The sequence below is a fragment of the Desmodus rotundus genome, unplaced genomic scaffold (genome assembly GCF_022682495.2).
Source record: "Desmodus rotundus isolate HL8 unplaced genomic scaffold, HLdesRot8A.1 manual_scaffold_468, whole genome shotgun sequence".
NCBI lineage: Eukaryota > Metazoa > Chordata > Mammalia > Chiroptera > Phyllostomidae > Desmodus > Desmodus rotundus.
In genome coordinates, this window is record NW_026527553.1 from 1 (window position 1) to 26,980 (window position 26,980).

General features: G+C 51.5%; 2 protein-coding genes across 6 annotated transcripts; one reads left to right on the forward strand and one right to left on the reverse strand.

Annotated features, from left to right (window-relative positions):
- The first annotated feature begins 573 nt into the window (after window positions 1-573).
- RITA1 (RBPJ interacting and tubulin associated 1) lies at window positions 574-5,855 on the forward strand. The gene is made up of 4 exons (XM_024566930.4): window positions 574-1,009; window positions 1,178-1,315; window positions 1,739-2,095; window positions 4,494-5,855. The coding sequence occupies exons 3-4, from the start codon at window positions 1,803-1,805 to the stop codon at window positions 4,996-4,998; spliced, it is 798 nt and encodes a 265-aa protein (XP_024422698.2). The 5' UTR covers window positions 574-1,009; window positions 1,178-1,315; window positions 1,739-1,802; the 3' UTR covers window positions 4,999-5,855.
- Window positions 2,108-26,955, reverse strand: IQCD (IQ motif containing D). 5 transcript variants are annotated; one of them, XM_053917919.1, is made up of 5 exons: window positions 26,840-26,955; window positions 14,870-15,691; window positions 11,713-11,946; window positions 10,001-10,072; window positions 2,108-3,882 (listed from the first exon to the last, which is right to left on the reverse strand). In XM_053917919.1, the coding sequence occupies exons 2-5, from the start codon at window positions 15,596-15,598 to the stop codon at window positions 3,814-3,816; spliced, it is 1,104 nt and encodes a 367-aa protein (XP_053773894.1). In that variant the 5' UTR covers window positions 15,599-15,691; window positions 26,840-26,955; the 3' UTR covers window positions 2,108-3,813. The 5 variants fall into 5 exon arrangements, with proteins under 5 accessions (XP_053773894.1, XP_053773891.1, XP_053773890.1 ...); XM_053917916.1 differs by having other exon boundaries at window positions 2,108-3,880; window positions 9,972-10,072; XM_053917915.2 differs by lacking the exon at window positions 2,108-3,882 and adding an exon at window positions 6,051-8,491.
- Between the last annotated feature and the right edge of the window lie 25 nt (window positions 26,956-26,980).

Below are 26,980 nucleotides of genomic sequence, written 5' to 3' on the forward strand. Positions count from 1 at the left end.
CTGAGTACAAGGTAGCCAATGAGGAGCGCTCAACCAAAAGCCGGCCAGGAAGACCCGCAGGCCCCAGGCTCTGGAACTCACTGGCTCGGGCCATCAAGACCCTGGGCAAGATAGGCCCCGAGAGACGTGCCCAGACCGGCGATCGTGCCCCCAACCCCTGCCAGCTGACCTCTCCCCACCTTCGGTAGTGCCCACTCCCCAGCTGAGGAAACTGAGGCCGCAGGGGGCCGCACGGAGCAGGGGCTCAGGCGCCAAAGTGTGTGCGAGCGCCACGCTCCTACCTTCTGAGCCCGGGTGTCATCTTCCGCCTGGATCTCAAACTCGCCGTCCTCCGAGTCGCTGCTGAGGGCCTGGGAGGCCGCGCCCCGGCGCCTCTTAAGCCCTTTCTTTTTCTTCCGCTGGGCCATGGCAGGTCCTGACCGCGGTCTGGCCGCCGGGTGCGTTCCGACTGCCATGCGGACCCAGGCGCCGGAAAACGGGAAGGGGCGGAGTCCACGAGGACGTACCACTGCGCGGCCGGGCGGAGGGGGGAAGGAGACGCGTCATCGCGGCCCCGACTGATCTTCCTGCCCTTCTGCAGCCCCAGGAGGCGTGGAGTGACTAGACACACTCCTCTGATTTGTGGGAGAGGCCCCTCTCCTAGGCTTTAGGGAACTCTGGAGGCGTCTGGAACTGGCGCCCTCCCCCTGGCCCGAATTGTTCCGGCCGCGCCGCGCCGCCCCTCCCCGACGCTGGCTGGTTGCTGTTTGATGGGCGCGCGGAGCACACGTCGCTAGGGCCCGGTTGTCCCGGGTGAGTCTGTCCGCGAGGTGCCCCGGACTGGGGCCCAGGGCGGCCTCAGCAGCCACGGATTCTGGGCTCCGGGATTCCGTACCCGAGATAAACTGGGATCACGGATGCACCGCGCGCCGCGGGTGCCCGAGCACCCTCGGAGAAGAGTCCAGACCTGGTGGGGGCAGCATGGAGGGTCACAGCCAGCCGACCGACGTCTGGAAGCCAAGATGCTCAGGTAGGAAATAACTCAAGAATGCAGGGTCCTTGGACATCAGCCCGGAAATTGATTTGGGGATCGGGGCATGTGGGGCATTTGGGGGGGGTGTGATCCCCTATCGTAGAATGGTAAAGTGCACAAGCTTTGGACTCCTATCAGGTTCAAATTCCTCTTCCTTTGTTCTAGCTTTATAGCTGTAACTTACATATGTGACGTCACCTTTTGAAGCCTCAGTTTTGTCATCTCTAGAATGGACGTAAAGCTCATTCACAGGTCTGATGGAAGGATTAAATGAGACAATGTTTCTAAAGCTCTTCATACGAGGTAGGCATGAGATTGAAACTGATTATTTCCTGTCCCATAAATATACACAGGATGTAGAGACCTTCTCTGCCTTTCCCCAACCAGTTTTTTTTTGTGATTGTTGCCAAAAGGGACACAAGCCCCATCTCTGCTTCAGCCCCTAACATTCTATCAGTATTTATATAGCATACACAGTGTGCTAAGAATGCATGTTCATTAAATATTTCCCTTAGCACCCCTCTCCCCATCACTGTTACAACTAAAAAAAATTGTTGAACACATTTCTGAAACATCCCCAGAGTTTGGCAGTTCCCCTTTGAGAAGAACTGCTTGAGGGAGAACCTGACCCTTTTGCCCTTGGGATGGAGACAGAAGAGACTACCAATCTCTCTGTGGTGGCACTGCCAATGACAGAGGGATGGCACCCTGACCCCCTTTTCACAGGGAGCCCTGGAGGCAGGGCCTGGTGGGCAGAGCATGCCTGCTGTCACCTGGGACCACGGGCAGCATGAAGACCCCGGTGGAGCTGGCCATCAGTGGGATGCAGACCCTTCACCATCAGCGCCGCTGCCGGGGCGGCTCTCAGGTCAAGGCCAGGGCCTCATACGTGGATGAGACTTTGTTTGGCAGCCCTTCGGGCACCCGGCCCACACCACCAGACTTTGACCCACCCTGGGTGGAAAAGGCCAACAGAACTAAAGGAATGGGCAAAGAGGCTTCACGGGCTTCGGGGAACTGTGAGACCACCTCCTCCAGGGGCAGTACCCCGACCTTCACACCAAGGAAGAAGAACAAATACAGGTAACAGCATGGATATATGCCCTTCTGCACCAGGATAGCCACCTAGGTTCCTGCTAGAGCCCTGCCGATCACATGGTGTGTGACCTTGGGCAAGCACCTTGACCTATCTGAGCAGCAGTTTCCTTGAGTGGAAAATGGGATTTGGTGGGATTATGGAGAGGATTAAATGAGGTCAGGTGTGTACTGTGCTTGGTGTGGTAACCTGGCACTTGACGGCTGTGATGGTGGAATACCCATCCTGGAATGTCCCAGACTGGCTTCTGGGGCCCAGAGAGGTCAGGATTGGCCCAAGATTACAGAGCAATTTGCATGAGATTGATAGTGTAATTGATTCACAAAATGACAGGTGTGGTGGTTGCCGATTTCAGCAAGTCATTTTGAAAATGGTTCTTGCTGCATTTTCATGAATAAGTTAGAAAAACAGAAGCTCCTGCTAATGGTTATAAAGTAAGTAGATTAGATTTAGATTTTTTGGATTATTCCAGATTAGTATCAGCCTGGAAGGAGGTACCTAGGGGTGGGCCCAGGGCTCCTTCTTTCTTTATCAGTGGTTTGGACCAAGACACAGGAGACATGTTGTAATCGATTACGGCTGCCATAACAAAATCCCAGAGACTGAGGGGCTTAACAACAGAAATTTATTTTCTCACAGTTCCGGAAACTTGAAGTCCAAGATCAAGGTGCCAGCAGGGTTGGTTCCTCCCAAAGCCTCTCCTTGGCTTGCAGATGGCCGCCTTTATTTACACTGTGTCCTCTTGTGGCCCTTTGTCTGTGAGTGTGTGAACTCCTGGTGTCTCTTCTTAAAGACAGGCCCACCCCCATGACCTCATCAAACCTTAATTACCTCCTTGAAATTCGCCATGCATTTTGGGAGGCCACAGTTCAGTCCCTAACAACCAGCCACTCATATTTACAATCCACGCTGAGCCAGGAGAGACATACTTGAGTCCAGAAAAGGGAATGATCCCTATTTAAGGAGATAAAGTTCAACGAGATAAAAGCAGGACTTGGTGCTATGGTGTCAGGCTGAGGGTGATGTGCCTGACAAGGTCTGTGGGCCACTGCCTGACAAGGGTCACCTTGACATTAGCAGCACTGACACCTACAGCGTGGCTGAAAACACTCATGTAAATGTGGGGCTGCATTAACAGAAGTATGGGGCCCATGACAAGGGAGGTTACAGTGAACGCCATGCTCTCCTGGAGGATGGGGTCTTCTGCTGGGTGCTGACAAGTAGAGGGTGTCGCGTGAGAAGGTGCACGGGAGGTAGAGGTGTTACCGAGGAAAGGCTGTGGCGCTAGGCAGGTGTGCTCCATCCAGCGAGACATGGTTGGAGAAGTTAAGTGGCAAAAGGTTGACTTTCCAAAGACTTGAAGTTTGGGAATTTGAGCACTTTCAGTCCTGGCTGGAAACCGTGGACCTCACGGGTATGCCGTGAATACTTGTGGGAGTAATTAAAAAATAATAATAAGTGCTGAGGAGAGGCCTGGAAGGCGTGTATGTGTGTCTGATTTCCTGATGGAGCACTGGAGTCCTGGAGCCAGGCTGGATTTGAATCTTGTCCCTTCCGTCCTTCTTGCTGTGGGGCTTTACCCTCCCTGTACCTTGGTTTCTTGTCTGCAAATGGGATTGTGACTATCGCCCTCCTGTGGACGTTGTGAGAAATATGAGATGATGTGTGTGGCATGCTGAGTCCAGCGAGTGTGTTGGAAAAGCCATCAGTAAATACTCAAAAATTTCCAGTCGGAAGGACTATGGAACTGCAAAGGGTTCCACTGACGAGGCCTCTAGGACAAAGGAAAAGAGGAGGTTAGTAGGAAAAAATGACGGTTATAAAAACTAACATTATATTAATTAGGACTCTTGGTTGTAAGTGATAGAAAACTTACCCCAAACTGGTTTCAGCAGAAAAAGGAATTTGGGCTTTATATAACAGGGTGTCAGACTATCACTGGGATTCTGTCCTCGTCTTAGAGCAGCTTCCCCCGCTCATTCCAGGGGAGACAGCCACTAGCTGCTTTGTCCTTAACATCTGCCAGCTTTTCAAGACCGGGCGACAGAAAAACATCTCTTGTCTAGTAGTTTAGCAAAGGTCCTAGGTGGACTCTCATTGGACAGAATGGGTCATGTGGCCAGGAGGGTGAAATATGCAAATGACCAGGCCTGGAGCACATGCCAGGGCATGGGGGGACTGGATGATTGGCAGGGGCAAAATAGCAGAGATGGGGGCTAGTGGTACATGAGAGGGCTGTGGCCTCACTGTGGGTGCCAGGCTGGGGGACGGGGATATCTGGGATCCACAGGCAGCCCTCAGGTGCTGGGTGGGGTGGGTAGGCGGGGGTTAAGGTTGTAGGGTTTGTTCTCCATGGGCTCACTGTGTTTCTCTTCCCTTTGCCAGACTGATCAGCCACACTCCGTCTTACTGTGATGAGTCACTATTTGGCTCCCGACCCGAGGGCACCAGCTTGGAGACCCCCTGGATGGCAAAGGGGGATGCCGCCAAACTCCATTCCCTCTTCTGGACACCCCCGGCAACCCCTAGAGGCCACTCGCCCCACCCCAGGGAGACCCCTGTGCGCGCCATTCACCCGGCTGGTCCCTCAGAGACAGAGCCCAGGGCAGGGGCAGACTCCCGGCAGTTGTCCAGGGATGCGCTAGATTCTCCCCGCCCAGTGAGGCGGGCGCGCTCCCACTCCCTCACCCACCTGACTGTCCCCACCACTGGCCGCCCGCCCACCAGTGGCCCCCACACAAACGGGCCTGGGGATCCCAGGCCTTCCCCACTGGGGGTGACCTTCCGGAGCCCCCTGGTGACTCCCAGGGCTCATTCAGGCAGTGTTTCAGTGCCAGCTACCCCCCGGCGAGCTGGGGCCACCCAGAAACCAAAGCCCCCTTGGAAATGAGTTTTGGGTCCTTCCATCAGGTTTACCCTGGTGGGGTCGTGGCAAGGACCACAGTTTCCAAGGATGGCACAGGTAGGGGACTTCCGGGGAGACCTGCAGGCTTTGGAGACGCTCTCGTGGAGGCAGACTCAACGAGAGTGGTCTGGGTTTCGCCCTATCCTGACAACCTCTAGTGGCTCCCTGCTTCCCCCCACCCCCGTGTGGCTGTGAGGGCCACTGTTTGCAATGCCTGTGCTAGGCCTGTCATAGCCACATGCCGTATCAGTGCCAACCCAAGGATGCCCCCAGGGAGGGTCCTCCCCCTCCCGCCCCCATACTTTGTCTTGCCACTGAGTATGAGTGTGGTCACCAACCTGGAGCGTTCCTTCCCCCCTTCAAGCCAAACCTCCTGCTCAGGATGAGTTTCCAGCAGGGTCTGGAGGCCTTGGGAGTTCTCCCGGGCCCAGTGTGTGGGCCGCAGCAGGACACCAGGATCTGGGTGGGACGTGGGCCGACTTTTTATTTCAGTGATCATGTATTTATTGTCATGTATTAAATGCCAGTAGCTCATCAAAACCGTGGCTTTTACCAATCTCTTTTTCATAGTGGAAAGGCCAGTGTTAGGCCTGAGTTGATTTATTTTATTTTTTATTATTTATTTTGGGAAATATGAAACTCATTTATTCTGTTCTTCCAAAAGAGCCCTTCGTGTTTATTTTTTGTTTGTTTTTTTAATTATGTTTTATCGATTATGCTATTACAGTTGCCCCAACTTTTTCTACTGTGCCTCCTTTCCGCCCAGCACCTCCCCTTCCCTCAGGCAGTTCCCCCACCATTGTTCATGTCCGTGGGTCATATGTATAAGTTCTTTGGCTTCTCCATTTCCTATACTATACTTTACATGCCTGCGGATATTCTGTAACTACCTATTTGTACTTCTTAACCCCCTCCCCTCTTCACCCATTCCCTGACACCCCTCCCATCTGGCAACCATCAGAATGCTCTGTGTATCCATGATTCTGTGTCTGTTCTTGTTTGCTTCGTTTGTTTCTTAGATTCAATTGTTGACAGATATGTATTTATTGCCATTTTATTGTTCAAAGTTTTGATCTTTTTCTTCAATAAGTCCCTTTAACATTTCCTATAATATTGGCATGGTGATGATGAACTCCTTTAGTTTCTCTTTTCTGGGAAGCTCCTTATCTCCCTTTTGATTCTAGATGTTATTTTTGCTGGGTAGAGCGACCTTGGCTGTAGGTCCCTACTTTTCATGAGGTTAAAGGTAAAGGAGTCCCTTTACCTTGGTTGGGACTCCTCACTCCCGAGATATCCCTCCCAAATTTTCTCCCCCACACGCGGATGTGGAACCAGCCCATTCCATGTCTCCACGCCTCCTGCTAGCCTGGATGGATGTGGTTTCTTTAATTCCCTAGTTGTCAGACTTCCATTCAACTCGATTTCTGACAGTTCTGAGTGATGGTGGTTTTCTATTTTGGTTGTGATTTTGATGTGGTTGTGTGAGGAGGCAAGCCAGGTCAGCCTACGCCGCCATTTTGACTGGAAGTCACCCCCTGAGTTGATTGAAATAACAACGTTAGGTAACGTAACAAGCAGCAGAAACCTTGACAGCAGTGAGTGGGTGACTGAAATTCTAGAACAGAGGCCAGGCCTCAGGCAGCCCTGGGCTGCTCCTCCCATCGGTTTCTGCTAACACCACTAAAGAGTGGGTCTGCCGGTTCTTCCTGAGCTCAGAATGGGGGCTCGAGTTTCATACATTGCCCCCCTTTTCAAAAACAAAACACAGTGACTAGGACTTCACCAAGTGGAGGGGCCCCAGACCAGAAAGTTGCACACGCACCTGGAGAGCACTCAGAATCAAGGCCAAAGGGGCTGGGGCGTGCCTTTTCTGCTTCCCTGCTTGTCACCTGCACCACCTGGGTTGGGTTGCTTGCAAACGACAGCAAACCCTTTGCTCAGATGGAGTTGCACACAGAATCCCAGCATCCCGGGCGCTGGGCTTCACCTCGTCCCCATTTTCTCCTGATGCCCCTCCAGGGATCACAGGGTTCCAGAAGCCCACTGGAAGCCCCATCACTGGAAGGGAAGGGCAGACACTTTGGGGTTGGGTAGCAGTCTGGCAGGGACCGACAGTGGCCCAGGCCAGGGAGGCGCACGCAGACCCCTACACAGGGCACACGGGGTGTGAGGGCAGCGAGTTGGCTGCTCTCAGCACAAACACCTCGCATTTTAAATATGTAGGATGTTTACACTTCCTAGAATTTTCATAAAGGATTAGTTACCTTCCTCTCCGCTTTCATTTGCCTTTACCCCCTCCCATGTTAATAGACATGGGCCAGAAATACCTCTTCTCTCCTGGCTAGACTGAAAGAGAGGCAACAGCTGGAGTTTGATGGTAAGGGGCCACTGACTTGAGGTCTTGGTGTCTGTGAGGACAATTGGGCACGGTGGGGACTGGGGCAACCTACCATCTCTGCCATGTAATGGGTGCTACAGCTCAGCTCTCGACCTGTAACCCTGGCGTGTCTGAATGAGGTGTTTCCAGAGAAAGCAGGAAGCTGGATTTCTGTGGATGGCCCCTGATTTTTGTCAATGCCAACAATGAATTTTAAAAAGCTACATTATTCGACTACCTGGGCACCAAATGAAGCCGATATAAGGCTGCTGGTTTCTGATCCTGGGACCCCTGAGTTTTCACAGAGCTGGATGGGGGAGAAGTTGTGGGCAAATGGACCATCCCAGGGCAGGGGCTGAGGACAGCCTGAAGCCCTGTTCCTCCTGGCATGCTCTGCCTGTCCCACACCCCCCCGTGAGTGGTCCTGGTGGGTGGTGTGTCCATCGTGGCCGTGGCAGCTTCCAGTCGGACACGAAGGGGACCACAGCCCAGGGTCTGGCTCTCCATGGAGGCTGAAGGAGGGAATGGCTACAGGCTGACCCACCCGGCCGGCAGGCCCCCTCACCGGAATGGCACTTTGTGGATGTGCACAGAGCCAACGGCCCTGGGTAAAATGAGGTTTATTTATAGGGTGTGGTTTAAAGTGGTTTTCAATTTTGAAGAACTGTTCAGACCATGAGCACAGGGTCTCCCCGTCCCAGGGGCTTCCTGGCCTACTGTCTGGGAGGTGGGCGCGGAGAGGACATGGGTCAGGGCAGGACTGGGGAGGAGGACTCATTTTTTGCCCTTGGCTGCCTTCTTGCCCTTGGCCTTCTCGCCCTTGGCCTTCTCCTTGCCCTTCGCTTTGCCTTTGCCACGCTTCTTCTTCTTGGACTTGAGCATGGAGCGGACCAGGTAGCCCTTCCACACGGCCTGGATGAGCGTGGCAGCCCGCACCATGCGCATCAGCTCCTGCTCATCCTCCATCCTCTTCTTGGAGTTGATCTCCCGCTCCTCCCGGATCTGGGCGAACTCTTCCACCAGCACGTCGTGCCTCTGCTTCAGCTCGTCCAGCTGGGCCTTCTCCTCCTTGTGGATGAGGTCCAGCTCCTCATACTCTTCCTGGGGAGGGTCAGGGTGGGGTCACCAGGCATCGGGCCTGCCTGCTGCCTCCTCTGCATGCACTCCCACCCTTCCCAAAGGGGCTTCCACCCCCGCAGTGCCACCTGCACTAAGCCTTTCTGCTCCCAAGGCCCAGATGAGAGTGGGAGAAGTGATGAGATCCACCCTAGCTTGAGGTGGGAGCCAACTGAAATAATTCTGGGAATGGGGAGAAAACACAGCTTGTGGGTAGGCCAGAGGGAACGCCAACCCCAGCTCAGCCACGCCTGGACAGGCTTCCCTTTCAGGCCTTCATTTTTCCTCTGAGACATGGGGACTGTTCCAAACCCAGGATGGTGGGGGTGGGAGCTCTTTCCAGGATTAAATGACAGGATGGTCACAGTGACTGGATGCTGTGCCAGGCACACGTGAGGACATAAAAAATGCTGCCACTGAAGCTGTCTGATTCACAAAGGTGCAGTGAGTCGAACTTTCTCCTGTGACCAAGGCCCACGGTTCTTCCTTAGGTCTAACTGCAGCCTCCCTTCCACTAACGCTTGCCAAGCATCCACCAGAAGCAAAGCCCATTCAGAGGACACAGAGTTGACCAGGCAGGCACCCCCGTCACTGGGACCAGAGAAACGAGAGCACAGCCTTCGAAGTGTCCCCTCCCCGGAGTGTGCATGCTCAGACACCAGCCCCCGATGTGCCCTTCCTGGAGCAGCACGCCTGACTTGGGCCCATGAAGAGACTGGCGTCCCCTCCAGGGCTCACCACGCTTCCTTTCCTGGCCCCAAAGCCCAGGCTGTGGGCCACGGAGGGGGTTGCAGAGTTGGGGGGAGGGTTTGGTAAGGGCACCCCTTATCGTAGGCTACCGTGCCCTGAGCACTTCCTCCGGGCCAGACCTGCACCGGGCACAGACCTTGCTGCCTCACGGAAGCCCGACCGTGGCCCCAGCATGGGTACAGCTGCCTGTACAGATCATGTGCAGGAAAGGGCTCAGAAAGGTAAAGCCCCTTGCTCAAGGTCACACGGCTGGTAAGCGTCACTAGAGTAGAACCTCCGATTGATGAGGGTGCTTTCCTCACTGCTGTGCCCCAGCACCTGGCACACCTCAGGCACTCGGAAGAACCTTCCTGAGTGAAGAAGGGGAGGCATGCTCATCTGAGTCCAGCGGGGGGTGAGCCCTGGCCCTGGTGCCAGCAGGAGCTGAGCAAGGAAGGCACAGAGTGTGGGGTGTGGACACTAGAGGGAGCCACGGTCCTCGGGCCCACTGTCAAGCTCTTCTCAGTGACTCAGCTTCTGGATCCTTCCTCTCCTACCTCTCCCCTTGCTGCCCAGGCTAGACAAACCCTTGAGTCTAAGGAAGGGGCAGGGAAGGGCCTGCTGCAGGCCCATGTTTCAAGGCCTCTCTGGGGAGGCCCAGAACTTGGCTGAGACCTTGGACCATCCTGGGGCCTCTCCTCCCATCCCCCCATTCCTAGAGGATCTTGGGAAATACCTTGAAAGAGACTTGTGCAGCGACAATACCTGCTTTTCACCCATCTCCGTATCGTATTTCTGGATCCAGTTCTCGATTTCCGTCTCCACTTTATACTTCTTCTAAAAAATTTTTTTAAAAAACTCCAATTGGTCATTGTTTGATGGACTAGTATTAACAATAAACAACACCGAGCACTCTCCACATCAGCCTGCCCTGTGGTGGGTGCTTTGCGTGCCTCGCCTACCAATCCACACCAGGGAGGCTCCCCTCCATTTCACAGATGAGGACACTGTGGGTCGGCCTGCCAAAGCACGTTCTCAAGCTCTCAAGGTCACAAGGTCACAGAGCTGATGAGTGGCAGAGCTGGATTTGAAGCCAGCAGTCTGGCTCCAGTGTGTTCTAAGCAGAGGGAGCAGCAGATGCAAAGGCCCGGTGGTGGGAACAGGCTGGTGGTGTTTAAAGAAGAGAACTGGAGCCGGTGTGGCTGGAACGAAGGGGCTGAGCAGGAGCACGGTCCCAGTGGGGAGGCCGAGGGGAAGCTATGACACAGAGGGAAGGGCAGCCTTTGGGTGGGTTTAGATGCAGTGGAGGGACGTGATCTAATTTTGCTTTTAAAAGATCAGCTCTTGCCTGAACTATGGAATGTTCATGGTTATTCGGCCTTTAAAAGGAATGAAATTCCAATACAAGTTTCAATGTGGATGAGACTTGAAAACATGATGCTGAGTGAGAGAAGCCAGACAGAAAAGGCCACGTAGTGTGTGATTCCTTTTGTATGAAATGTCCAGAACAGGCTAATAATCCATAGAGACAGAAAGCAGATTAGTGGTTGTCAGGGGCTGGAGGGTGGGGGGAGTGGGGAGAAACCGCTTAATGGGTGAGAGCTTTTATTTTGAGGTTATTATTTTATTAAAGTGTTTGGGAGCCAGACAGAGGAGGGGGCTGTACAACAGTGAATGTGCCAAGTGCTCCTGAATTGTTCACTTTATGCTATTGTTCATTCTGTGCTATGTGAATTTCACCTTACTTTAAAAATAATAATAAACCAGCTTCCTAATCCTACAGAGCAAGGGTTCTTAGCTTGGGCACCATGGGTGGGCTGGCTTCGGGGAGCCAGGGGCCCCCCCAGGATTGTCCACCTGTGTGTATATGCGCTGTGATTTTTTATGGGGGAGAGGCCCCTGGCTTCCGTCAGATGCTCGAAAGAGTCGTGACGCTGACGGAACTGGGAACCAGTGTTAGAAAGGGGCCCTTCATGAGGAAAGGGACCGAGGGTGCCCCGGGGGCCTGGCTCTTGGCCGGATGATGGAGAAGGCACGCGGAGAAATGGTGCTTACTGAGCACCTTCCCTGCGCCGGCCCTCTGCCTGATGACTCCTGAGGTTCCTATAGTAACCGTTAAGACCCGTTTGATCACTTTCATCTTAAAGATGTGAAAACAGAGGCTCGGAGGGAGTGAACTGGCCTGAGGCTCCTGTTTCCTTCAGTTCCTTTGCCCGGTTCCCGCCAAGGTGGGTTTCATCGCCCCTGCAAGGCTGGGTGGAGTTAGGGGACTTGCCCGAGATCACAGAGCAGGTGGGCGGCAGCACAGGACCCCTGTCCCTCTGCCCCTGGGCCCGTGTGCTGCACCCTCCTGCCTCCCAAGGGACACTGGCTCCACCCTAGGCTTCCTGGGTGGCTGGGGCAGCCCTGCCCTACACGCTGGACCTCCCTCCTCCCTGTCCCCTCCCCAGTGACTCTGTTGTCCCCTCCCAGGGCACCTTCCGCAGCGCCTGCTCTGCCTCCCGGTTCTCCATGACCAGATTGTGGAACTGGGACCGCAGCTGCAGGATCTCCTGCTGGATCTTGGCCACCCTGGCCTGTGAGGCCCGGAAGTCCACCTTCTGCTGCTTCTCCGCCTCCCGCTTGGTGCGATGGAGGCTGTTCTCCGAGACCTTGAGCACCTGCTGCAGCTGGTGTTTCAGATCTTGGACCATGGAGCTCTCCTTCTCCACCTGGGTCAGGAAGAGAGGCTCCGTTAATGCCTACGTGACCATGGGTCACCACAGGGAGAGGATGGCCGTCACTGCGTCATCACCTTGCCGGTCCCACCACAACCCCGATGGGCACAGGGAGCGCCTGAGTCCAGGTGAGGAAACTGAGGCTGAAGGGGGTCAAGTCATCTGTCTAGGATGGTGCATCTCAGCCAGCATCACAGAAGCCGGGTCTGTCTGTGATCCGGGGCCTGGGATCTTGGTCCCCACCCTCTATTCCCCAGCATGAGTGAAGAGCATAGGAATGCAGGGTGAGGCCACAGGAGAGGCTGGGGACAGCAGCGACCTTCCTGCCTGCGGTGCTCTGTGTGCAGAGACACAGCTTGATGCACTAAGGTGCAGGACTGCCACCTGCTCTTCCTCGAGGGCCTGGCTTGTCCCCTGCCCTCGGTTGGTTCAAAAATAGGAATGAGGGAGGAGGGCAGGGCTGTTTTGTGCATACACCCAAGAAGCTGATCACCTGGAGTCTCGCTCTGAACCCCCCGGGGCTGTGGCTGACTCAGGGGCTAGGGCAGACTGGCAGTGAGGCTCCGGGGGGTCTGGGCTCACATCCCACAACAGGGAGCAGGGAGGGAAGGGGCACCTGTTGGGCAAGCTTATCCTGGGGCAAGGCTCCCTTCCCGGGGGCAGGCTCCTAGAGCAGGCAGTGTCGTTGGCTTTCCGGGTGGGCTCCATGACATGCCTGACTGGGGTCGGCCCCTCATTTTACGCCCAGGCCCAGGGACCTGATGCAATTTGCACGCCTAGCAAACATGGAACTTGACCCCAGGTCTGTCTAACTGGGAAGCCCCAAGCTGGCTCCACCACCCGAATGGGACCAGCAAGGCCGCTTGGGGCCCTCTCCCTGTCCCCAGGTGACACCCCTCCAACCTACAAGTGGCCTCCCCTGCCTGAGCGCCCAGGAGCCTGCCACCTCTGCATTTACCAAATAGTTACTGTGCCCTTCCTTTTGTGCCTGGCTCACTGAGGACACAACAGAAGGCCAAAAGGGACAAGGTCCCTGTGCTCTTGTGGGGGAGCCAGACCCAAATCAAATGGTCAAAGAACCATACCAATGTTTATCAACGAACTCTGATGAATGCCCTGGAGAACAAAACCAGTGGTAACACGAGGAAGGGCAATACCGGAGCTAGTACACGGGGGCGAGGGGTGGCACCCTGCTGCACAGGGCCTTGATCGCTCATTTCTCACGGGGATGGACATAAAAGTGCCTGTGGCAGCGCTGGCTGGCTGCCCCCCAGGATCTGCTCTCCCCGGAAAGGCTGTGCAGCAGAATGTTCCGCTGAAAACCTGGCCCCAGCTACAGACCACCCCTCCCAGCATCTCTTGCTTCTGGGAGTGGCTAAGAACAGTTCTGTATGCTATTTCCAGGTTGCTTCCCTAGAGGGCAGCACCCTCCTGCTCTTCCCTCCTTCCTGCAGGCTGGGCCGGTGGCCACATGATGGGGGAAAGCTGGAGCAGCCTTTAGGTCCACAGTTAGAAGTCCCGTGGGGGACGGCAGAGAAGCCAGGTGCAAGGAGCCTGGACCTGACGATGTTACAAAGCAGGGCTTCCATGCCGGCTCTTAGACGGAAATATATTTCCATTTTGACTAAGCCACCATTGTTTGGGTCTCTCTGTTTTAGCAGCGCGACCTATCCTTATACGCAGCCTGGCAGAGCCTTGGGAAGGCTTTTAGTGAGAAGATATATGTAAAGCATAATACAGTTGACCCCTGAACAACACAGGAGTTAGGGGTGTTGATCCTTTGCTCGAAAATTCACATATAAGTTTTGAGTCCCCCCAAAACTTAGTTCTAATAGCCTACTATCAACCAGAAGCCTACCAATAACATAGTCAGTTAATACAGATTTTGTATGTTACATGTATTACCTACTCTTACAATGAAGCAAGCTAGAGAAAAGACAATGCTACTCGGAAAATCCTAAGGAAGAGAAAATACACTCAGTATTTACGGAAGAAAATCCACGCATACGTGGGCCCTGTGCAGTCCAGAGCTGGGTTGTTCACAGGTCAACTGTACCTAATATGTGTCCTGAAATGGTTATTATGAGGTTGCGCTCTTTTTCCTTCTTACAAATTTTCCTAGAGCTTCCACGCCTCCCACCTGCCCCTTGCCCTGAGGACAAAGACCACATCCCTTGATTAGGTCTCAAGCCCTGTATGACCTGTCCCCCCTCCCCCCGCTCATCTCTCTAGGCCCATCTTTGCCCCTTCCCTTTGGCTCGCTGGCACTTTTTAGGTTCCTGACCCAGCCAGGCCTGTTCCCACCTCAGGACCTAGGTACACACAGGGCCCTCCGCCTTGGGCAGGGTCCTGCAAACAAAGGCCCACAGGCCAAATCCGGCTGGACCCCTGCATCTGTAAATGGAGCTTTATGGAAACATTGCTCCTGGCTGCTTTTGCAATGGCAGAGTTGAGTTCAGCTGTTGCATCTGAGGCTGCCCGGCCTCCAAAGCCTAAACTCTCTACTCTCCAGCCCTTTGTAGAAAAAGCGTGCCTGCCCGGCCTGGAAGCTTCTTCCCTCTCTCACCTGCCTGCCTCACTCCCTCTCATCCTTCCTGTCTTGGTTTCACCTTCCTTGACCCTTTTGGTCTGAGATCACTGCTCCTGTAACTCTCCCTTATAGTGCCTTATACTTACCCTTCACTGCATGTCTCAAAACAGTAATTAAATCAGCTCTTTGAGAACTACCTTCCTCGCTGTGAACTCCATGAAGCTGGGACCACGTGGGTTTATTTATAAGACCTGGCACCTAGTAGGAACTCAAAACCATATTGGTGGAATAAATGAATGAAAACCTCTACTTAAATCACTGGGGGAAAACCCAACTGCCAAAAGCTTTGGGCTCCTTCCGTAAATTGACCAGCCCTGCAAACGATACCTCTGTATTCCTGTCCTTCGTTCTCGCCGCCAATTCGCTCTTGAGAGCATCAATGGCTTCCTGGTTCCTTTTGTTCTGTTTGGTGACATCCTGTATGAACTGAGCCTTGTCTTTAGCTTCCATGGGACTAGTGAGCAGCTTCTCAAACAGGAAACCCCGCAGTTCGACCAGGCTATCAATAAAGCTCTGGGCTCCTGCGCTCCTGCCCAGTGTCTGCATCTGCAAGAGCCTGGCAGCCTGCGGGTTACTGAGCAAGAGCCTCAGGATGTTCTTGGTGGATTCTTTGATCTGCTGCATCAGTGGTGGGAGGTGGGATTTCTGCTGCTCTAGGGAGAGGAGGTGGTCTCTGAACCACGCTTCATCCTCAAACTCTTCTTCCTCCTGCGCCCGCCGCTCTTCATCCTGCAGGTAACTGACCTTGTCCAGGAGGGCCTGGCAGAGGTCCTGGTGCTCCCTCATGGCCTTCGCAATGTCCTTTCCCAGCATGCCCTCCAGATCTTCGTCACTGGATGTCACATAGGACAGGAGGGTCACCAACTGCACCTTGTGGATGGTCTCATCCAGCACGGACATGATCCTCTTGGTCTCGATCGTGGTGAGTTTGGTCTTAGAGGGGATCAAGGCCTTTAGAGGGGACGCTGGCTTTTTGGACGGCTCTGCCATCAGCCTTATTCTGTCGATGTCAGGGCCTTGGTAGAGAGCGCCCATGGCGAGGAGGTCTAAAGCCATTTTATGAGCAGCCTTCTCTGTCTTTGTCTGCCCTGGAAGATTGAGACTGTGGTAGACTAGATGGGTCTCCTGCTTACAGTGTCCCTAGGTATTCTGAAAAAGGAAGGAGTGAGCAGTTAGTAGAGCTGGGCAGACCTCAGTATGGCTGGTTTGGCCCCAGCAACCATAAACTTGACATTGGGGGTTTATCTTAGGCGCTTGACAGGTTTATACAGAACTTCTCCCTGAAAGCAGTTTGGAGCTTTGTGTCAGGGCTACAAGGGTAGGACGGCCAAGTGTAGAGGTGGGTCTTGGGCACATGTGTCAGGCGGGGACCCACCAGGAATGCTGACATCATTCTAAGTATTTAAATATAGGTGATGGAAGAGTTGACAGGCCAACCAAGGCAAGGTGAAGCGCACCCCGCCCCCAATCTTCTCACCCGTGCCCCAGCAATTGTTAGTGGCAGGAAGCCACCTGGAGAGGAGGAGGTGGTGAGCTTCGGATCAAGGTCAGCAAAGAGAAGCTGGAACAACAGCCATTTCCTGTGGCCACTGCCAGAAACACAGCCAATGCAAAGAGGGGAGAAATACTCCAGTTTCTCCCTCCTTCATACCCTCCAACCTAACACTAGGGCCTCGCATTGGTGAAAGCCTGTGAGGAACCAACTGACAGGGGGCCTGGGCAATGCAGCCTGCTGCAGAGCAGAACGGGGGCAGAGAGAACAGGGCTGGAGCCAGCACGGCACTCTTGCACTGGTATTTTGCTCGCCCCCAGCTGAGGACCTGGCCTGCAACCCAGGCATGTGCCCTGACTGCAAATCGAGTCAGAGACCTTTCAGTTCGCACTTAATCCACTGAGCCACACCAGCCGGGGCTACGGGGCTACGTATGGATTTTAAAAATCAGAGTGGGATGAACAATGCCTTTGAAATACAATGTTTACATTGCATCCTCTGGAAGGTGAAATCCAGATCAGGTGGATGGTTGAGTCAATAGCATTGTATCAATGTTAATTTCTTAGTTTGGACAAACATACCGTGGTTATGTAAGACGTTAACAGTAGGGGGAGCTGAATGAAGGGCATACAGGCATTCTGTACCCTGCAACTTTTCTGTAAAGCTACAACTGACAAAATAAAAAGCCTTTCTAAAAGGCTGCTTCAGCCTATGGGGCCATCCGAAACCAATACCTTACACTGCCTACGTGGCATGATGGCTGAGAGAACTCTCTCTGCGGCAGCCCCACTTGGGTTAAGACCCTTGGTGGGGGGTCCTTGGGCTGGTTATCTAAAATCCCCCCAAGCTTGGGCTTCGTCAGCCCTCAGACAGGGATCTTCACATTCAATGGGAAGTTTCTGGCCCGGGGCCTGGACATTGTGAGTGCTCAATAAAAAATAACTAATATTATTAGCCCAGGGGAATCTGAAATCCCAAGTCCAGGACTTCAGCGATCTCCCAGTCTGAGTCTCTGGGCCCCGCTGGGCTCTATCTAATGAACGCTGACTGCCCAGGATGGGCTGGGCTCCTAGTATAATGTGTCCAAGACAGTCCCCACCATGTGTCTGCTCCTCCCTCACCCTGCTCCTTCTTTATCCTTTCTCTTGATGACCAGTCATCCATCCTAGTTGCAAAAGCCAGACACCTGAGTGCCACCCCTCACTCTTCCTTACCCCCACATCTGATCTGCCACTCAGCTCTACCCGTGTTCTCTCCTTGACAGCTCCCACTCCTTGTCCGTCCTTCTCAGCAGGTTCTCTGCCAGGAAGGGCCCTGTAATCTCTCACTTCGATGATTAAAGGGCTGCTTAACCGGTCTGCTTACATCTGCTCCTGCACCCTGCAATAAAGATCATCCCCACAGTCATCCGCTGTGGTCTTTACTGAGCCCCTGGGGATATGAAAGAGCTGCAAGGTATGGTTCCTGGCCTCCCGGAGTTTATAACCTAGTTTGGGATATAAAACATGCTTACGTGAAGGGTGAACAGAGTATAGGAGGAAGGGAATAAGTTGTAGTCACAGAATGGGTCGAGATGATGGCCTATTCAACACCGGAGTGGGGACTTCATCTTGTAGGAGATTGCAGGAAAAGTGTGACAAGATAAAATTAGACCTGTTGCATGGAAGATTTACAGGGAGAGGGCTGGGGGCAGGCGGATAAGTTGAGCTACTATAAACCTTCCACCTCAGGGCCTTTGTACCTCCTGTGTCTTTTTCCTGAAATGTACCTCTCTTTCTTTCTTGCCAAATTCATTCCTTGTACTTAGATCTCAGTTCAAGAGCCACTTCTTCAGGGAAGCCTTCCCTGGGCTTCCAGCCTTGGTTGAGTTCTCAAGACAGGTTCTCGCGATGCCAAGCCCCTTGTTGGCAGGCACCCTCCCTCATTCCAAGCTCCTCCCTTCCCTCCTGCTGGCCCATATTGTAGAGGCTGGAAACAGTTCACACTCACCTTTTCAGCCTCCTGTACAGTGAAGGGTGGCTACAGACACAGTTCAAGCCAATGAAAATCAAAAGAAGGAAGGATCAACAGGACTTGCTGAATGAAAGTTTTGAGTGCGGGTGACCCAGAGAGCATGTTGGGGCACCAGTCACTAGGAAAATTGGCAGAGGAAGTTTGGAAGGAAGGACAAAGCTCATTTTTAAACCCACGGAGTTCAAGCTAGGGCAGACCGTGGACAGGACGTCCTGGCCTTCCCAGAATCCATTTCCTCTTTGTCGGGTGATAGCACCCCAGTCCCCCTTTGAGAACCTCGTCCTCTCTCCCACTGCATGCAGTCTTGGTGGGACCTGCTCTCTCCCCGCTGGGACTTCTGAAGAGGGACATGTGGGTGGGAAATGGTGAGAGCTGATGCATGCCAGTGGCAGGTCCCTGGAGAGCCTGATACTGAGATCCCCAGAACCTCCCCCGCTGCCGTCCTCCCTGAGGCCTGGTTCGTCAGCTTTTCCATCCCTATCTTGTTTAGCCAGGTCAGCTTCCGGTGCTCGCAATCAAAGAACCCTAACCGACAATCATAGTCTAGGCAACTCACAACACAAGATCAAGGGGGCTCCAGGGAGACCGTGGGGGTGGAGATATAAATGCGAGGGAGAAGGAAGTGATCTCTGAAGACACAAAAGAGATCTTCAGTTCTCCAAACCAAACAGTAAACACAGCGTAGGAGAGGGAATCAAAGAAACACCTAAAGTGGCTAAGAACAAGGAAGACAGGGAGGCAGATCAGGTGCTGAGGCTGCTCCGTTCCTTGGCCAGGCAGAAGGGATCCCAGATCAGAAGCCTCTGGGATGAGCACTGGGTCCAGCAGGCATCTCCTTCATTCCCACCCTATTCCTGCTCTTCTTCAGTCTCGCGAGCTCCTTTCAGGCTTTTCCCGAAAATAACGTTCCGTGGACAGCCATGGACCATCCTCTCTGAGGATGAAGGATCTTTGCCCCCTGGCCACAGGATGGATGTGACCAAAGTGTTTAATGAATGCTTCTCCCCATTGTCCCCCGAAGCTCACAGGCATAAATCAAAACGCCCGAATTCTTCAGGGATGGCGGCTGGAAATGCAATGTTATATGAAATGTTTCCAATTTGCTTTCAGCCAAATTACCTCTTACGCTTTAAAGGGCAAACTTGTTTTCTTTGATTATGATGACGCCCATCAGCTCCTGACAGCTCATTTGGGTGAACAAGAAAACGCCCACGGGACTCGGACTGGGGGAAAACGCGTCTGACTCTGATGACGAAAATCACTGGAAAATCTCTTTTCCTTGAATTCTAATACGATCATTTCATGTCCCCTTTAACGCCACCAACCTTAATATTTAAATCACTTCCAACTCCAGCCTCTCCTTTGAAAATTCCTGCCCTGAGAGTTGAAGCAAGGTTGTTAATGGTTGGGGAACTTTAATTGGATCTTCCCTTTATTTGTCATTAATTCTGCTGATGAACTTTATAAATGGAAATATATCTTTATCATGCAAATTATGCCTCGTCTTCATTCAAGTGGGCTGGTTGGATATTTTATTACTTTCGCTCTGTGAACATTTTAGAGGGGGAAAAAAAGGGTTGAGGTAAATTATATTTTTTTCCCCTTGGGAGAAAAAAGAGGAAGAAAATCTAGCCTTACAAATGCAACCTGGGTGCATGGGGACATCAGCGGGTGTTACGGAAACTGGAGTGTGTGTGTGTGGACTTATGGGGGGAGGGAGCTCACTTTAAGGAATGTCATTTTATTTTATTTTTTAAAGACTTTATTTATTTTTAGAGAGAAGGGAAGGGAGGGAGTAAGAGAGGGAGAGAAACATCAATGTGTGGCTGCCTCTCATGTGGCCCCCACCCCAGGCATGTGCCCTGACTGGGAATCGAACCGGTGACCCTTCGGTTCACAGCCCGCACTTAACCCACTGAGCCACACCAGCCAGGGCAGGAATGTCATTTTAATATTAGCTAATTTTTGAGCACATACTATGTGCCAAACACTACTCTAAATTCTTTACGTGAACTAACTCCTTTATCCCTCACAAAAACCTCACTTTCATCGCCTCCACTTTGGAGATGAGAGAATGGAGGTAGAGCGAGGTCCGATGTTCTCATTCGGTCAGAGCTGGCAAGCGACAGAGCTGGGATCTCAGCGCAGGCAGTGCGTCCAGGAGCCCGCCCCTGTAACCACTGTTCCGTCCAGTCTCCCGGTTTCAAGACCGACTCCTGAGGTGGACTCGGTGGAATGACTCTTTGTTGGGCCCCGTTTGGATGAGTCCGGCCGACGAGGGGCTCAGAGGACAGACGTGTTGAAGATCCAGTTCCTGCAGCAGTCAGTCGGCGCAACAACCGCAAATCCGAATGTTTGTATTTGTTTTACATCTGGGAGTGCACACACACACACACACACACGACTTGATCTTTCTACTGCAACAGCATTCCCATGGGGACACCCAGCCTCAGACACAGTTTGCCACAACAGAGCTGTCACCCCATCCCTTTCTCCTCGAGAAAGCTTCTCAGAACGCGAGTGAGTGAGAGCAACTGAATGATGGTCAGGGAAGCTTTGCATCATCTCTCACTGATTTGTATATTTTGAGTCCATTGTGCATATATACTTTGGAACTTATTCTCAACTAACTACCAAGACACACTTTGTAACTGGTCACAACGCAGGGATCGCAGGGCAGCATGACGCGACACTGCAGGGGCCAGGAGAGAGGCCTTCGGGGGGGGGGGGGGTTAGTTCTAGTTTGGTGTTGCCCAAATCTCTCTCGTCGGCCTGCCACCTCTGTGATTCCTGTCAGATCTATAGACCACGTCGTGCTATTACCAACCTAACTTCTTAAAGTATACATACTTTCATTCTGAAGTACTTTTCATTAAAAAGGGAACTTTGTATCTCCTCTGTAACTGCAAAGTCTGGATCACTTTCCTGAAGCGGAAGATAACAACGTCTACATCCCGTCTACATATTATTCCATTCTAGCTAGATACTATTAGATACTTGCTAGTCAAAAAGCAAGGGTAGCAAGTGGTAGGGAGATGTGAAAGACATACTAAGGAATTACTAACAGTCGGGAAGGAAAGAAGGGTCATAACTACTGATCCCATGAATGTGAAAATGCTAATAAGAAAATGTCGTAAACAACCGTATGGCACAAACTGATAATCTAGATGAAGCGGACCATTTCCCTGAAGGGCACGATCTACCAAAAACTCACACATGGAGAAACAGATAACTCGAGCGGGCCTGTATCTATTAAAAAATTGAATAAACAATTAACAATCTCCCCAAACAGAAAGCACTAGGCCTAGATAATTTCACTGGTGAAGTCTACCAAATATTTAAGGAAGACATTATACCAATTCTCTACAATTTCTTCTATAAAGCAGCCGCAGAAGGTGTATCTCCTAACTGATCCTGTGAGGTTAGTGTTACTCTAATACCAACACAGACAAAGACATTAGGAGAAAGGACGAGTGCAGACCGATACATCTCAGGAACACAGGTGCAAAACTCAACAAAACACGCTCACATTGAGTTAACAGGCAGAAGTTGTGCCTCGGAAGCAGCAGGAATCTTCCATGTGGCCTCAGGAAGCTCCCATGGCCTGCAAACCACACATCTAGCCTTCAGAAGAGCTCGACACACTTTCTCTGAGCCTTTCAAGGAAGGCAGGGGCTGGAAAGGGGCAGAAAATTCGGGGTGAAGGCTGCTATCACAAGTATCTGTCCCACAGTAGGTGCTCAGTACGAAGCGATGGCAAACCCAGAACTCCCAATGGGCCCGTTCTCTCACTGAGAGGTGTTGGCACAATGGGCAATGTTATTTCACAGAGCAGGTGAGGCCTGAGTTAGGACCAGAAAGTAGCCTCATACTTTAATAGTGGGCCAAGGTGTGGCCTATGAGTTCTTTCCCACCCCGGTACTCAGGGCTTGGAATTTTAAAATAAAAGATTTAAAACCAATTTGGTTTTATTTCCAGAGTTTAGTTGTATCTTTGCTATCACTGCTTTTGAACTATTCCCCAACCCTCTCTTGTCCTTTTTGAGAACCCGTATTTTGTGGGTTATATTGGGTTTCCAAACGATTCCCAGCCTGGGGCAGTAATGGTGAGCACTGGAGGTATGAACAGATGGGACCTCATCTGTTGTGATGGCTCTGTGGTCACGTTCAGTGTCATCCAGGGCTTCGGAGACAGAGGACACTGAGCAGTGACCGAGGTTGGGAGGGAATGAGCTCCTGCGGACAGAGTTCTGAAATGCTGGTTACGATGAACCTCTCTCTCTGCCCGCCACCGGCCACAGCTCTAGCCCTGAGCAAATTCACTTGACCTTCTGGGCCCCCATCTCTGAAGTGGAAAAGAAAAACATGAGCCTGTTGCACAAGGATTAACTTTCTGGGTTCTGGTGTCAGACGAACTTGGAGTCGGAGCCCAGGGCCTCCCCAGGATACAGAGAGATCCGATCAGACCCCTGGGAAGGAGGGAGGAGGAGGAGGAGTTTGCGGAGGCAATGGAAGACAGCCTAGGGCGGGGTTGGCTGAGAAGCTGAATGCCTCCAGAGCGCGTGGGATTATGGGCCAGAAGATTTGAAATAAAAGAAGGGTTCTTGGGCTCTTGGGTGGGCTGGTACTTGACTCTCACTCTGGCTTCTTCCTCGAGGATGGCTGGGAGATCGTCCCAGTGCTGCAGCTGCCAGTGTCTCCCAACAGAAGGTATTTGGGATGGGAAGGAACTTTGGGTGTAGCCTGGGGCTGGGTGGGCCTGGCAGAGGGTGGCAGGGTTATTCTTCCGAAGTTCTAGAGGGGACGACCTCTGAGGCAGAAGCCTGCCATTCTTCTGGAATTGTCTAGCTTTTGTATCTTACATTGTTTTACTTTGTTCTACCTATAGAAATAAGATAATTAAAACTAATGGGGGAAATGATAGAACTCAGGTGTTAAAGAGTTTAGCCTTAATTGATAGGCTTAAATGAGGAATGCACGCGGGAAGCTGTTATTCCAAAACCGTGAAGCTTCTGCATAAAGACTCCTTTCCTGTATCACCAAACTGTCTGCTTCTGGAATTTTCCCTAGAGGGTGGCGGCAGGCAGCAGGACCCCACTTGCTGTTCGGTTGCACCCATTTCCTCACAGTGTGGCTTTAGGCAGTCAGCCAACTCTCTAAGCTTCGGCTTCTCCTCTGCAAAATGGGGACAAGGGACCCACACCTGCTAGACTTGCTGTGAGCAGGAAATAAAGTCCAGGTTCAATAATGTTTAGCTTTAGGAACAACTATGAAGGACACATGGAGAAAACCAAGGGGGGTGTGGAATCAGGGGAGGGAGGTGGGGATGGCTGGGGTAGGGGGGATTGGTGGGGGGTAAATGCAGACAACTGTACTTGAACAACAATAAAATAATTAAAAATGAAAAAATGTTTAGCTTTTATCACTTTTATTATGACCTCAAAAATATGGAATTTAATATTAACATTTGGATACTTCTTAAATTAGAAGATAGTACTTTCCCTTAAAAGAGTGTATATGTTTTTGTATCAAGGGTTTATAAAGAGACAAAATGGAACCGCTTTTTACTTCTTTTTACTATTTCTGTTTTTAATTTTTCTGGTTTCTAGACTATCCGTGTTTTTTCTATGAGTGACGGAGAACAAAAATTCATTAAACTACTCACCAGTTTCCTCCTTCTTAACAAATTAATTTGTCAGTTTTTAATTCCCCTTTTTGTTAACGTGTCCCTTTAGAAGTGTTTATTTCTAGTTACAGCCAACTGTGGGTAGTAACATGTTGGTTGTTGTAGAGAGAAGAAAAAATTTCCTAGTAATGAATTTAGAATTCTTCTAAAATAAATTTCCCCTACTTAAACAATATTTAAGTCGTCACCTTACAAAACGCAAACCACTGGCTTTTCCTGGCTGACAGATTATGTTGAATCAGTGTCTTTTTTATGTTTATTTTTTATCCTCCTCTGAGGACGTTTTTTCATTGCTTTGAGAGAAAGTAAGGGAGAGAGAAAAACATCGATGTGGCAGAGAAACATCAATTGGTTGCCTCATGTAGGCTCCCTAATGGGGAATCGAATCCGCAGTCTTTCGATTAAGGGCTGACGCGCTAACCAACTCAGCCACACGGGCCAGGGCAAGGAGTATGTTTTTTAAACCGAGGGTTGTGCCCCTTTAGTGAATGAAATCAACTTGCCAGTTAAAAATAAATGAAAGAGAATAGAAACTATTCGAGTGCATGGCATGTAGTGAGTATTCATTTATAATTAAATATGTGTCTGCTGGGTTGAGAAGGAAAATAAATGTATTTCTTTGGTTTGTGGTTAAAAAAACAACCTGTGTGTGAAAGCCCTCATGTTGGGGGCATTAGATTGGTTGTAGGATATAACCTGCTGCTCGTATTTGAGGGCTAAGTTCAAAGAGATACTTTATCCTGACCCTCTGTATTTCAAACGATCCTGATTTGTAGTCACTTTTGTCTTCAGTTCCACTAACTAGGACCTGAAGTGAAAAGATGTGTGTGTGTGTGTGTGTGTGTGTGTAGCATTTGCCTTGCATGAAAATACCAGTCTAGAACAGGGTTTCTCAACTGCCACCCTAATGACATTTTGGGTCAAATTTGTTGTGGGGACTGCCCTGTGCATTGTAGGATGTTTGGCAGGGTCCCCGACCTCCACCTCCTGAATGCTGGTAGCAGCCTTCTCTCACTATCAGTTTCTTGCCAAACGTCCCTGCGGGGATGGGAGTGTGGGGTGGGGTTCCCCTGGTCTAGAGAATTACTGGTCTAGATCAGAATGGCCTTGCTCTGACAGCCTCCCCATCCCACGTCTAGTGCTCCACCCAGATTCAAAGGAAGGCCTGTCCAAGTCTGGCCCAGCTCGGACAAGCTGACATCTGTGCCATCTAAAGCCACCATCAGCCCTGGCCGGGTGGTAGCTCAGTTGGTTAGAGTATCAGCCCGATATACCAAGGCTGCAGATTCAATCCCCAGTCAGGGCACCTACAAGAATCAACCAATGAACGCATCAATCAATGAAACAACAAATTGATGTTTCTCTCTCTCTCTCATCAATCAATGAATAAATGAAGCCACCATCAGTTACAGAGTCAAGATCAGTGTCACAAGCTGGTGTTAGGAGACCTGGGTGCATAACTCACCCCTGTCAGTGGCTCTGGGAATAAGTCTGGGCAAGTCCCTTATCTCTCTGGCATCTGGTGATACACCTGTCCTAGCCACATCAAAAGGAGCTGGGTGGAGGAGGGATGATTTGATATATGGGAAAGCCCTCTGGTGAGTTAAAAGCCCTCTTCAAAGGGAAGTAGTATAATAAGTTCAGGCATGACTCAGGTGGTACATCCGCCTCATTGCCCTGAGCTCTTCTCTCCTAGGGAAAAAGAAAGTGTGTGGTGGCACCTAGCAATTGAGCAGGCCAGGAGGACTAACGCCTTCCATCCAATTTCCCCCTGCAAACCAAGTGAAACTGGCAAAACTGGCATTTATGTCGGACCCCATATGCCTGGTATGTGTTCCAGAGGGACACCCCGCTCAGAGCCGGGGCAGAGCTCTGTCTGGGATGCCCTGGGCAGCCCGGTTCAGCTCAGAGGTGGGGAGGTTGATGCTGTGACCCTGCAGCCTCTGTGACAGCTGCTTTCAATCAAAGGCTTTCAGAGTGGCGGCTGACATCTGGGAAAGGGGACAGTAGGCTAGATTCTTGCCTTCTGCTGACAGCGTTTTTATATTCAGACAAGACAGGAACAGTGACCTCAGAACTCACGGCGTCTCACCCTTGACTTTCCCACCACTTTCAGTCCTTGGCCTGGTTATCCTAGTTATGAGTCTCATTTCCTCTTGAACACCTTTCCGAGGGACCAAGGAATCAGAAAGCGTCCCTGATTTGATTGGTTAGAAAATGCAGCCATCACAGCTGCCCTCACTGCTTTTCGAGGAGAGGGTTTGCTGACCTCCTCGCTCCATCATTCCGGAAGTGAGTCTCTGCAGGTGTAATTTTACATTTATCTGTGAATTAGTATTCAGGCAAGTTCCAGGAAGGGAGGAATGAAGTTTCTTTGGTTGATTGCTCCACCCCAGCCCCCGGTAGTCGGCACTCAGCAAATACTTGTTGAATATATGAATATTTAAGGTATGAAAAGAGAGAGTTCAGTTGGAGCAATTTTAAGCAGGAAGAGTCAAGGACAGATGTGTTTTTGGGGGGAGAATGCTACTTTTCACTGAGCACTTACTATGTTTTTCAGCTCCGTGCCAAGCTCTTCATTGCCTAACCTCATTTAATCCTTACAACAATCTCTACGCCTTAAGTACATGAATGAAATCCCATTTTAAGGACAGGGATGGCACAAAAGGCAAAAATTGGCATAATCAAAATGACTAATTTGAACACTCATTCAACTGAGATGCCTTTCATTGCCTTCTTACCCTGGAATATACGGCCATTTGGTGAAACGGTAGAGGACTCAGAGACTACCCTCTTGCCCCCAACGCCTGTGTTTGACTTGAAATTACTAGTCAACTACGATGTGACTCCACTTGACTCCACTTTTTAGGGATGAGAAGTCGTGACCATGAATATGATAAGCGGAGGGACAGAGTACAGGAAGGGACAGCGAAGATGTCCAGTGGTCCTTGCAGGCAGGGGCTGGAGAGCAGGGACCTGGGGCGGGGGCAGGATCGTGGTGGGGGCTACTGATTGCTCGGAGAGCCAAAGGATAGCAGGCTAGAGGCCATTCCACATCTCCGCCTCATCCCCAGCCCTTCCCGCCCCCCCCCCCCCCAGTCACTCACCTGCTCTGAGGGATCCAGGTTTCTCTACCCGCAGTTACCTTCGTTTGTACCTGCGTTGCTAGGTTACCCGCCAATCTCGGAAGGCAGGACTCGAGCCTGACTGATTTTCCTTTTCGCCATTCAATTCCGCTCAGTTCCTCC